Source organism: Oryzias latipes, chromosome 7 (assembly GCF_002234675.1).
Source record: "Oryzias latipes chromosome 7, ASM223467v1".
NCBI lineage: Eukaryota > Metazoa > Chordata > Actinopteri > Beloniformes > Adrianichthyidae > Oryzias > Oryzias latipes.
In genome coordinates this window covers 8,794,582-8,807,738 of record NC_019865.2, presented here as the reverse complement: position 1 = coordinate 8,807,738, position 13,157 = coordinate 8,794,582, and the positions used below count along the sequence as shown (strand labels likewise).

The 13,157-nt window shown below is 41.7% G+C and overlaps 1 protein-coding gene across 2 annotated transcripts; it reads left to right on the top strand.

The window, feature by feature from the left end:
* LOC101169941 (zinc finger protein 362) lies at positions 1-12,908 on the top strand. 2 transcript variants are annotated; one of them, XM_023956511.1, is made up of 9 exons: positions 1-288; positions 2,996-3,059; positions 3,308-3,542; positions 4,498-4,602; positions 6,366-6,681; positions 8,199-8,423; positions 9,434-9,512; positions 10,408-10,566; positions 10,827-12,908. In XM_023956511.1, exons 2-9 carry the CDS (start codon positions 2,997-2,999, stop codon positions 10,941-10,943), a joined length of 1,299 nt encoding a protein of 432 aa, XP_023812279.1. In that variant the 5' UTR covers positions 1-288; position 2,996; the 3' UTR covers positions 10,944-12,908. The 2 variants fall into 2 exon arrangements, with proteins under 2 accessions (XP_023812279.1, XP_023812278.1); XM_023956510.1 differs by having other exon boundaries at positions 5-288; positions 3,281-3,542.
* Positions 12,909-13,157: the final 249 nt, after the last annotated feature.

Below are 13,157 nucleotides of genomic sequence, written 5' to 3'. Positions count from 1 at the left end.
GTGTATTAATCCGCCACCTCGGATTTGTTCGCTAAACACGAACACTAAAAAAAAAAGCAAACCCTGTCTGTGAAATAACCTAAAATTTTGCATCACAAAGCAAACCAATCTTCTGGTAAAAACTCTGCAGCCACCTTAGCACATTTCCCTCTGCGTCTGTAGCCCGCAACGGCACCCAGAAGTGAACAAAGCGACCCGGAAGCGCTGATCCAACTGGAGGCAGAAAGAACATCAAGCTTTTATTTTATAGCTGGACTTGCAAGACAATATCTGCACGCGGGACGTCAGGTATTTGTGCATGCCTTTTGTGTTTCCCCCTTTCTGCAGTTCTCCGATCGGGTATCGCCTCCAGTACATTTCCCCCGTTGTGCATTTAATGTTATTTTTGTCCTTTGATTCGCCCAAAAGTTGCATATGTGGGGAGGTGGGGGGAAGCAGCACTAATAGTGACATTTTGCTAAGCCGTTTGCGGGGAGGTGAGGCGCCCCCGTGTCGGTAAATTTGCTCCCTTCTCACTGCGGAGGGATTTTTTTTTTTTTTTCTAAATCGGCGTAATAAGTCCAGCTTGTCCGTTTCCGTTCTGTTTTTGCAGGGCATGGTGGTTTGTAGGAAGTGTCAGTTTTTTTAAGAGCTGGGGAGGCCGGGCTATTCAAACCTGGGATTCTCCGTAAACAATCATCCGTGCCTTTGACACGACAAACACACCTTTGTCTCGGCTCTCTCGGCCGCTTTCTTCCCCCCCCCCCCCCACGCAACACCCTGCCGTCGACAACACGCTCGCGCTCCTAAAAAATTTGGGGTCTGCAGAATATGGCGTCCCGCCTTATAAAAATAAGGCTGCCATTTTTGTTTCTCTTTTGTCTGGAAATGTTTTAAGAAAACTGTCTGAGAATGTCCGAGTCTGGGCTCGGTTCCGCTCGGTGCTGCCTCAGCCCGGCCGCCGAGCTGCCCCCAGACCGCAGACATGTCTGAAAAGTCCAAGAAGACGAGCTTGTTCTGTCTGAAAAGCGCCTGGAAGGACATTTAAAGCGACCGACTCTTATTTTTGCGCAAATTTTGTGGAAGGAAATCAGATATTCTCGAATCGTGGGTGGGATCCTAAAAGCCAAATACTAGTGTCCCCAAAAACCATACTGAGACAATATGATGGCAACAAAATACAATTATTACGGGGAGCTCATTTAAATTAAATCTCGATTTGTCATTTTAAGAATGTCATATCCCCAAACTTCATTTAAACCTTACATTTCAGTGATTAAATAAATAGATCGACACATCTGTTCAAGACCACTTTCTTGTTTTTCCTCTTCTGTGAGGACAGTGTTTACTGAGTTGCCATGGAGATGACCCTTACATCAGGAGGACACATGTCTTAAGGGACCAGAGAAAAATAAATACATGTAGTGTTCCTAAAGCATTTTTTTAAATGAAAGCCTCCCTTATTTTAGATTTGGTACAAATAAATGTTGAATTTGGGACCTACAATAAACGCAGCTTTGATTTCCTGTTGGGATTGATCCATTTCTGCAGTTGATCAAATCCCGTTAAAACTCAGTGGCAATGTGGACTCAAAAATGTGAATTTTTGCCGTAAAAAAAAAAAGAATATATTCTTAAAAGCTAATGGACTGTCAATTAGTATGACATTTAAACCAGGGGTCTGCAACCTGAGGCCACGGAGCCTCCTTCATCCCTCCGTTGTGGCTCTTTGGCTTTAAGCTAATGACCCACTCTCATGAAATTGTTGTTTTTGGTTAGGGTTTGAGGACATATATGAAGAAAATTTAAGATTAAAACTGCGTTTCTGAGTATGTCTTTATTCAAATCGCTGTGAATCAGGAGCTGACAAAAACATCCATTGGAGAAAGCTTGTAGATGTGAACCTACGATAGTAGGCTACCAGCTCCCTGCTCTGCTTCATTCTGATCCATCCATTTGCGGACAAATAGATCCATGCACGTCAAATGCCAGCTCCTCATCTGAGTTAGTATTTGGCTCAAAATTGTTCGCCCAAATAGATCCTTGGTGCTTTCTATTTTACTTGCACTGGTAATGTTAGCTTGGGGTTGGGAGGGGGTTTTAAGCTAGCAGGAAAGCGCGTAAACAAACGGATGATGGGAAGTGGGGCATGCTTACTAGGTGCCAAAAGTCAATTCACCATGTGCCTCAACTCAGGAAATTTCTGATGAAGTCCTGCCGCTTGTGCCCTGGATTTTAAAAGCAATTCGGATAGACCGATCACCTTTTTTTTAGATACAGCTAATATGATGTCGCAGATTTCCCAAAGTAAAAACCTAATAAATATATATATCTATGTTCACCAATCTATTGAGCAGTGATGCACATTGGTTTTTTGCAGAGACTTCTGGGGATTTTCTAGGTCACTGGATTTTGGACTAGTGCACTATGTAGCGAATAGTGAAGGAATTTGTACACAACTCATGTCTTTAAAACTAGAAGAATGTCTATTAGTGTAGAGTTCATTGTTGCCCTATGACCCTTTAGACCAAAAAAACGGATTCATTAGTAGGTTACACAAAAGCATGGTCAAAGGAGTATTTAGGAAAACATTTATCAAATACAATTAAATTATTTTTTTATTATCCATTGTCTAGTATCAAATAGGACATTGTATTTCAAAGATCTAGCCACAACAATTTGCAAATAGAAAGCATCAAAATTTGAGGCTTCTGAAATCTGCAGTTATACAAAGCGTATATATTTTTCCCTTTTTTACATAAAAATAAAAATTGTATGTAAACATAGCAGCTTGGATGCAGTTGCGGTTATTCAGAAGAGCTTTTAATATGCATAATAATAGAGTTGAATGGAAAGATAAAGAGGATGTTGAAGTCTGCCATTATTTACCTTTTCTGCCTAAGGCTTTGCCCTGAAATGCAAACACTTCATATCTACTGATAGTCAGATCTTACAGACATTAACTTATTTAGCTTAACCTTTGAATCAGGCTATAATGAACTTGTCGCTCACTGCAGGATGGCGGAGCCTCGATTCAACAACCCATATTTCTGGCCGCCGCCACCCTCTATGCCAGGCCAAGTAAGTACTCTCCCCACATGTAATTATTGTGAAATCTATACTGGTATAAGAGCTTAAGTCATAGGTTTCCATGTGTGTGTTTGTTGTGGCACAAATTCATGACAGCACATTTAAAGCTGAAAGTTTGTCGTCGTCTGCTGTTCTGTGGGGTTTTGGGGATGGGACTGAGTTTCACCCTCTGTAGCCTTTTTCTGTTGAGCATGACGCGTTAACCCTTTCAGCTGGATAACCTGGTCCTCATCAACAAGATCAAGGAGCAGCTGATGGCCGAGAAGATTCGACCTCTCCACCTGCCGCCTACCTCCGCCGCCTCTCAGCAGCCCTTACTCGTTCCCACCTCATCCCCGGATGGCGGCGGACAGCATGGCATGCAGGTGCCAAAACCTCAGAGCCAGCAGGTGTCAAACCATCACCCACAGCCACAGGGCTCTGGTCAGCCTGAAATTGCTCTGCATGCGCGCTCCAGCTCCAGCTCTGGACCAGGTACTGCTTTTGAGTTTGTGGAGGGTTTGAGCCATTGACTGTATATGAGAACTGGACTTAGTGACCCCTCCCCCCTGGTGTTCCAAACAGGAAGTACCTGCTGGTACCAAGAAGCCAAAATCCTATAGACTTCTATTGAGAAATAAACAGCTGTTGCTCAGTCCTATTTGTCGGGATCACCATTCTTGCTCTGCTTCTTTTTAATCCTAATTTTATTTTTTCATGATATTTATTTATAAATTGCAAGTTATGACAGTTGTAAACTGGCTAATCAGATGCCTCACTGGCCCCCACGTTCAAAACGTTGATTGACCTAACCCGCTTTCAAGTGATAGCGGTGTGGACTTCCATCGAGCTCCTGATTGGTGAGAGTGGTTGCCATAGAAACAATTGCGATACATACTAATCATTCTTTGCTGACGTCGTGTATCGCAAAAAAAATAGCTCCTGAATTTTCTTCATTTGGTTGGAGCCGGAAGTAAGCCGTTGTCAATGAGTGACATCGCACTCACTCGGCCCGGTTCTCATTTACAGTCGATGGTTGGAACCCAGAAAGAATCACACACTTTATCTTTACATGAAATGTCTTTTGACATGAGACACAACTACACAAAGTCTGAAGACATCCTCCAGTTTTAGGTATCTGTGAATTAAAGTGGCTGATAAACATATTTGTAATTACCTGAAACATGAAAATACTAAACTGGTGAGACAGTTTACCCCACTTCATGCAGTAAGTAGGAATTCAAGCCAACCTCTCAGCTGCTGCTGCTTGTAGATGTTTTGAATCAGCACTAAATGAGCTGACGGATACCAAAGGTCTGTGGTTGACTTCCTTTGAGGTGTTTTTTTGCAGTTTATAACAAAAGTGCTGACAATATTAGCATGGCAAAGCAGTACAAGTTTTAATTGAATTGCACTTTACATAAAGATGCCAACATTTGATGTCTTCCAGATGGAAATATGGATGACAAGTCAGCAATAAAGGCCAAAGGATTATGGGAGGACTGGCACATGAGACAACTTGGCGAACAGCCTGGCCGGGTCAACCATCGCTCAGGTAATCTTTTTGGCCCCTTTGGCATTAAAGACCCACTCCAATACAAATTGCATTTTGGGTGTTTTTAACATGTTCTTGTGTCATTACTCTGTCAATAGAGGACATTTATGAAGAAAATTAAGCTCAAAATTGCTTTTCACAATAGTATTTCTTTATTCAAATCCTTGTGAATCAGGAGCAGACGAAAAAATGTCATTTGATCAAGAACCTGTTCTTTTCTGCTCCATTCTGATGCATTCTGCGCTTGCAGAAAACTAGATCCATTAACGTCTTTGTTTTCCTCGCCTGAGCTGGTATCTGGCTCAAAACTGTACGGCCGGAGAGCTCCGATATTGTTTGCCATTATTTTTTCACTGTTAATTGTGCATCGGCAGTCTGAAGAGCTGGAAGCTAGTGAGAGATCGCATAAACAGAGAGCTCTCAGCAACGGGGAGGGGGCAGGATTGCTCCATGCCAACAGTCCCGCCCACAACTCGGAGGCAAACTTCTAATGAACTCCTCCTGCTCTGCAGAAACTATGTCCATTTTTGTTTATTTTAGTTAAAAACTGTTGACTCATAATTGAATGATCACTAGGAACACTTTTAAAATAGATTAAAAGATGATCTTTAATTGCGTCAATGGTTGAAGATTTACGATAGTCGAAAGAATCTGAACATTGGAGTTAAAGCTCCGGTGTTTTTGTTTATACTGTGGATTATTGGATTACTGTCTTGTTTACCTAATTTAAACATGATACCTCCACTGCCGTGCTCTTCGCTTGGTTCTCAATGTTGGGCAGTGGGACCAAACAAGTTCACCTTGGTCTCTTCCCCAGAGCATCCAAGTGTTTAGCCTCAATGCACGTCTGCTTTGCATCCACTTTATGGAACTTTTTTTTGGAATGTTTTCCTCCTTCCAGTCTTTTCTACAAATTCTAATAATGACAAATTGATCTCCACCCACTGAGAAGGTGGTACTTAAACAGACTGTCATTTCTTCTTCTTATCTCATTGGTTTAAACTCCTCAACGGCACACTGACAAAGTGCAAAGGTGTCACACCTGCCAAGTATCAGTTTATGAAACTTTAGGTAATACAGCATCTCTCTGCATCTGAAGCTTATATATTTATATAGTTTATTTTTGTTAAACAATGTTTGTTGATGCCTGTTAAATCCCTCTTCAAGGGGAGAAAATAGGTAACATGAAGAAAATGAATAAATGAATGAATTAAGGGATGAATAAAGTTGGCCACACGGCCGTTTATTAGGGTGGCAAATGTCACAACATTAAAAACCAAGGAAACTAACAGACGAAACACGAAATGTTTGACTTAATGTTTGAAATAAGTAACTTAAATTCTAAGGCTTTATAGCAAGAAACTATTAACAGAAATACAGTCACCAAAACACAACAACTACCCAAAAGGCAATCAAAAATCACAAGATTAAAGGAAAAAGCTAGAATAAAACCAAGGAGGGGGAAACCAGAGGCTGAAAAACAGATTCCTCTCAGGAATTCAGCCGCCGCTGGAGCAGAGGTTCCTGGGAGTTTTTAAAGTTCCCTCCCAGCCGGGCGATTGGTGGAGAGTGGCAGCCTCAGTCAGCTCTGTGGGGGGGGGGCAGAGTCAGCAACAGTGGAGGAGCTGGAGCTCTGCGGGAGCTAAGACTCAAACAAAAGTACAAACACACATTACACAACACATGCAGGCAAGACCAGGGGTTCTAACAATGCCAAAACGGGTCATTTTTGTGCTAATGTCGTCCTGCGCCCCACCCTACAGGTCTGGCTCCATCCCGACCTGACAGCCACAGCACCTCCGAAGCTCTGACCCCCACAACTCCCACCTCCAGCAGCCAGAACCGCTTGGGTGGTTCTCCCTCAGTGAACATCATCTCTGGGCTGGCTAGCGGCCCAGGTATGGACCACATGAAGGCCGGAGGCCTTGCGGGACTCCTGGGCCCCCCACCCAAAGCACCCCGAGGGAGGAAGAAGATTAAAGCGGAAAACACATCTGGGCCTCTGCTGGTGGTGCCCTACCCCATCCTAGCTGACCAAGGCTGTGTCACCGTCGCACCCAAAGAGGGCAAAACCTACAGGTTGGACACAAACGCATCACCTGGTCGATTCACTGCATGGTTGGTGCTGGAGTTTAGAAAGAAACTGGAGTCGGCCACAACTGGGAGCAAAAGGCAATCTACTAAAAAATTGATACTGTTGTTAGAAAAAAAAGAATAAATAGGCTTTACCTGATTCTCATTTATTTTATTTTGCTTTTTCGTGGAGTGCTGTACTTCCTGTGCTTTTTATTTTTGTGTCCGTTCATCAGAAGCTTTGACAGTGACAGGTTTGCCAGCTAGCATTGGATTTATAGAATATGACAGCTGTTCGTAAGGTAGCAATGAGATTAGTTTACCCTTAAAAGTCGTCTCCTAGCAGCTCGTATCGTATCGTCTTCGGTTTGAAACGGATGTAGGGTATTTCAGATGCTTGTTTTCATTTAGGAGTGTTTTGGCTCACCACTTGTAACTTTCACTGGTTCTCTGCCTCTGTGTCTTGTGTGACTAAAAGCCGTAGCACGACTTTCTAGGGGAACCCCTGGTGACAAGAAAAATCTAGTGGCAGGTTTTTAGACACAACATGAACCAGGTTCCCTCCCCTTTCCTGTCTGCACAGGGTCTTATGCACACCAGAACCAGTTTACCTGTTGATGTTTTTTGGGTTTGGATTACAATCTGCCACGTTTTACCAATAAGTTTCTAAATTTGAGATGTTTAATTACAATACTTAGTTTCTTTCAAAGAATGTGTAACAGTTTGATTTATTTCCTTGATCTTTTAAAAGAATGTTACATAAAGGAAAGATAAACAAATTAAATACCCCAACGACCCTCACAAAGACCCAAGCTGAAAGTAAGCTGAGATTTATTTACAATTAAAAAGAAAAAACTTATTTACACGGAAAAAAAATAACCGAAATGCAAGGACCTGCAAGCCTGTAGGGGCAAAGAAGTAAAGCTCTGTTGCTGCCAGCTTGGGGCGGTTCTGAGAGGTCATCGCCCAATCGGGTGCTCTGGACAATTAGGCATCAATCTGCAAACGAAGATAGCAGAAAAAAAAAAGAGAAAACTTTTGAATGGCTCTTTGAAATACCCTGATCCAAAAGATTCAGCTCCCTCTGCAAGTCAGAGATGCAGTCACGAATCCCATCCCTATTGCAGAGTTGAGTCAAGTGCTGACAGTCACCCACTGGAACAGGTTCAGCCAAAGGGCATACTCACTCCTACATACACATGCTTCCCTTCAAGTTGGGAAAATCTCTGCTGTGACAGTGATGAACTTATTCCAAAAGAGAGTGTTTCCTATGCCCAAAGGCCCCCTTCACCTCTTGCAGTGGAAAACATGTTTTCTTCATAGCAGCTGTAGATACAAACAACAGTAACTCGGTATTTAACAAATTTGTAGGCAGGTAATGATTAGGCTACCCCACATATGACAGGATTTACATATGGAGTCAAACCACAGCTTTCATCTTAACAGCATATTGGCTAACATCTTAATCAAGATCTCTTCTGCTTTCCTTAAACCATGTGCTTCTGTCCTTTTCTTTCACCAAGATGCAAGGTCTGCCCGCTCACCTTCTTAACCAAGTCAGAGATGCAGATTCATTCCAAGTCGCACACAGAAGCCAAACCGCACAAATGTCCCCACTGCTCCAAGACGTTTGCCAATGCTTCCTACCTGTCGCAGCACCTGCGCATCCACCTGGGGATCAAGCCCTACCACTGCTCCTATTGTGAGAACTCCTTCCGTCAGCTGTCGCACCTGCAACAGCACACCAGGTGGGCGTGGCGCTCTTGTTGTCCTCACTCTGTAAATAGTTTAAGTGTGGATGTGAACTTTATTCATTTCAAAGGATTGTCATTGTTTCTGTTAGCACACTTTAAAGATCCACTCCAATTAGAATGGTGTTTTTTTGGTGTTTTTAACTGGTTTTTGTGGAATTTTCTCACAATGGAGGACACGTATGAAGAAAATCAAGCTTAAAATTGCATTTCTGAGTATTTCCTTAGTCAAATCGTGAATCAGGAGCAGAGGGAAAAATGCAGTTTGAAAAGGCTTGTAGATGTTACGTACAAACTACAATCAGTCACAAGCTTCACTTTTAGACAAAAACAGATCCGTGAGCTGTCATCTGGGTCCACGGCTGGACAGCTCCAATATGGCTCGCTTTAATCCCCCCAACAGTCCCACAATTCAGAGGTGAATTTTTGATAAACTCCTGCCGCTCTGCAGAAACTATGTCCTAAGAAAGCGACAGTTTTTTTGATTTTGGCTAATAACGGCATCATCATAATTAAAAGACAACTTGGAATGCTTTGAAAATAGATCAGAAGATGATCGGAGTGGGACTTTAAGATGCCTGTTTTGTTTCATGAAGCGTTTTCTGTCTAGTTTTCACCGTCGGACCAAACGTCTCACATTCAACTTTAAAAAACACAACCCCAAAAATGATTCTCTCCCACCATGCTTGAGAAATGGTATGATACATGTGTTCTGATATTTTGTTTTGTTTTTTCCTGCATTACAGGCAGACATCTTGATTTTGTCTAAAAAAAAATGACATTTTGATGAATTCCCTTTGTTCAAAATTAACTTTGAAATACATCAGTTAAGTCCGACTAAAACCAGGCAGAACCCAGATAACTGATACTTAACCGTCTGTTGTGAATCCACTATGATTTGCAATTTTTAAGGTCTCTGGATCGCTCCTAAAAGGCTTCTGTTCACGTTCTCATTTGCTATTTCTGCACTTCGATATAATGTTTGATCTTTTTTTCCTATGCTGCAGAATCCATACCGGTGATAGACCGTACAAATGTGCTCACCCTGGATGCGAAAAGGCTTTCACCCAGCTGTCCAACCTTCAGGTTCGCATGAGCTTCACTAACTGGTCTACTCGTGTTTTTTTATTTTTTATTTTTTTGACTTTTTTCTTCTAACTTGTTTAGTCCAGCAGCTGAGCAAATGGATAAGAGCTGAAGGCTGCCTGTGTTGAACAGAGAATTAACTCATATTTGAAATTTTCCATCCATTTTCTAAACCTTTCGGGGTCACCGTGCTGCCAGAGCCCAACCTTGCTGCTGTTCGGCGAAGGCGGGGGTTACACCCTGGACAGGTCGCCAGTCTGTCGCTGGGCCACACAATCCCATTTACACTCTCAGTCACACCTAGGACAGGCAACCTACAAAGCTTGTTTGTCTTTTTTGGACTGTGGGAGGAAGCTGGAGTGCCTGGAGAAACTTAAATCTAAAAAAAGGTTTTCATGAATGTAGAAATAGGAAATGTTATTTAGATTTCAGAATTAATTTGGTTAGAGAAGGAGGTAATTGACTATGGGAGCCCGAAAGAGACAAACCAAATGCAAGGCTTTATTAGTGTCTATCACTTCAGCTAACAGATTTAATGTGCTGTTTTAGGTTACCGTAGCGTTTCTTTGAAATTCCCACCAAACGAAAAAAAGTGGGCGGAGCCCCGCGTCAATGTTTACATTCAAACTGCCTGTCCATCACAAAGAAGCCACATTTTGAACTTCGTGGTTAGAAGAATCTCCTTATGAGTCGGTGACCAAAACAGCAGAAGAGCGTTTGCATTGAATGGAGTGAAATCCCTCTCTTACTTCACATCTCACCCACAAAAAGAGCAAGTTCCAACAAACATGGGACATTCTTGAGGGCAAAGGGGTTTCTTCGAAGGCTCAGATGGAGCTGAAATGATTTGTGTGGCCTAATTCAGGGTTTCTCCTTGTGTCTTCCCTCCTTGCAGTCTCATCAGAGGCAGCACAACAAAGATAAGCCGTACAAATGCCCCAACTGCTACCGTGCCTACTCGGACTCTGCATCGCTGCAGATCCACTTGTCAGCGCACGCCATCAAGAACGCTAAAGCTTACTGCTGCAGCATGTGCGGCCGCGCTTACACCTCAGTGAGTGAACCAAAGCTTTTTTTTCGTGCTTTCAAGCATCTTTCCAGTGTGAGTTTGGACTGATTGATGTCTGTTTTTGATAAGATGGTGACATTTGACGTGTTTTTTTCCTAGCTCCTGTTCAAAGTCACACTTCCTGTTTGACATTTCACAGATCAAGATGTGTATTATTGAAGCAAAACAGAAAAATTAAAAATCCAAAGATTAAAATGTCGTGAAGGAGCGTTGGAAGTGATTTTTGTGTTTTTGTGTTTTCATAGGAGACCTACCTAATGAAGCACATGTCCAAACACACAGTAGTGGAGCACCTAGTGAGCCATCAGTCGCCCCAGAGGACTGAGTCCCCCACCATCCCCATTCGCATTTCCCTCATCTGAGTCCTCTGGACGTTCAACAGTCGTATGGAGAGGCCTTATGTAGACGGCCGTGGGACGGCGTGGCCCCGCGGCCGTCTACATAAGGCGGGCGTTAACGTTACGACAGCTGGCGTAAGCATTCGGTGTTGGAGTCAGCCAAAGGACGGCCTTCATCTGTCTTGTGGAGAAATGAGCACAGCATTACTTTGTGAATGTAACCAAGCAGCTTGATGCTGTCCGGGGAATCGAGCGGCAAAGAATGTCTTGCGTCAGATTCAGTAAGCACTTTTGTGAGCCTCCGGATGCATCGCCCAGTGAAATGTTTAGGCTGCTTACTTTTTTTTCTTCCCCACCCTTTTTTTTTTAATCTTATCTTTAGGTAGGTTTCTAAAATGTGCCAGACGATGTTTGTCCTCTTAAAGATTTGAAAAGGTAAAAAATAAACAAAAAAAATGCTTGCTGGGTGTATTCAGAAGACATCCAAAGATAATCTTAACGCACTTTTTTGGCCTTGTGGTTTTAGCTCAAATTGTTTCAATCTTATTGGATGGAAAATGCCAAAGGGCATTACTTGTGGCAGCTAAGGGTACAAACAGCAACAGTCTACAGTGTCATTCTCTTTTCTTTCTCACGTTTCTACACCAGAACAGGGTCCTTTAAATTTGATTATGGCAATCGGTTGATGACAATTAAAGATCATATTTCACAATAAATGATCATCTTGATAGAGGAAAAAAACCTGAATGTTGTTTGCTTAAAAAAAATCTTATCTTCCATTCTTTTTGAGATAACCTTATTATATTGTCAAGAAAACTGCTTCCCACATAATTTGGTGCCATATAGAAACTTTGAGGTTTTAGGGAAAAATCTGATCACCTGCTTTAGGATTTACAAAACAAAAGGTTGCTGCTGGATCTAAATACCTGACCCATTTAGCCCCTTCGAAAATGAAAATAAAATATAGTACAGCTCCAACAAATGTCTCAATTCAGATGGTTTATCTTAAATCTAACCACTGAACCAAAATGTGAATTTATTGTACAGCTCCACTTTCCCTGTCAGGATTTCTTTAATCTCTAATAAGCTTTACACATTTGGATCAGACTCATTCAGTAGGCCAATATTCTGAGAGTGTATGCAGAGGTGAATCCTTTGTTGTTGTTGTTTTTTTTACTTTTTATTTTAACCCAGTTAGTATTTTAACTGTATACAGTATTGTTTTATAGCATTTTACTGTAATTGAAACCTTGGAATGGTACTAAAAGGGTCCCCTGTATTCTTCAGGGTACTTCAGAAAAGGTGCTGGAGCAAGATGTTACAATTGAGATGAAACTGAACGTAATGTAAAATACATATACAGTATATAGTATGTTTTTAACAAAAAAAAAAAGTATTACTCAAGCCTATGGCCTGAAAAAAGGACATTTACGCCAACAACAGATCCTGCCTCCTAAACTTTTTCTCTCCTTTGAGATAATGGGAAAATGTACATGTTGCTGTACTGTAAAACATGTTACTCATTTATAGTACCTATTTCTAAGTTTCTATAAACGTTCTTATTTTGTTCAGATTTCTGTATGAACTTACTGTAATTATTTTAGTCTACCAGTATGTTCTTAATATTCATGTTTTGTATCACTTATGTAAGCCTCAACTGTTTTATCACCCCAGTTTCATTACTCTGAATTGTGTTGGGCAGTATTCAGTCATGTAAACATTTTTCTTTCCTTTCTTCCGCATGGAGTTACTAAACTGTAATCTGTATAACTGTTTGACTCATGTCCTCTATGAGAAAAAAAATTGTGTAGATTTATGACTTTTTATTTTCCTGTCTTGCATTGTGGTTTCATATACAGTTTCTAGACACCTAAAATATGCACAGCCAAGACCGAGAAGTCAAACGAACGAAGGGTTCATGTTTGAAAAAGGAAGAAAAAAAGGCTTTGTATCTTTACCTTGTTTAATAAACAGACTGTTATAAATGAATCGTCATTTTTTTCACTTATTTAAATTGGAAGTGGTTCTGTGGCTTCCTCCCATCACCCAAAAACATGCGTCATATGTTTATTGGTTACTCTAAATTGTCCCTAGGTGTGAATGTGAGTGTGCATGGGTTTGTGATTGTTGCCCTGCGACAGACTGGCAACCTGTCCAGGATGTCCCCTGCCTTCACCCACCAGTGGGCGGAAAAGGCTCCAGCAGCCCTGTGACCCCAAAAAGGGGTCAAATACGAAT

Excerpts from the sequence above, each read along its gene's own strand:
- LOC101169941 (XM_023956510.1), top strand. The coding sequence starts at position 2,997 with ATGGCGGAGCCTCGATTCAACAACCCATATTTCTGGCCGCCGCCACCC. Across the intron at positions 3,060-3,280 it reads CACCCTCTATGCCAGGCCAA|CTGGATAACCTGGTCCTCAT; the intron begins GTAAGTACTCTC and ends TAACCCTTTCAG. Across the intron at positions 3,543-4,497 it reads CAGCTCCAGCTCTGGACCAG|ATGGAAATATGGATGACAAG; the intron begins GTACTGCTTTTG and ends GATGTCTTCCAG.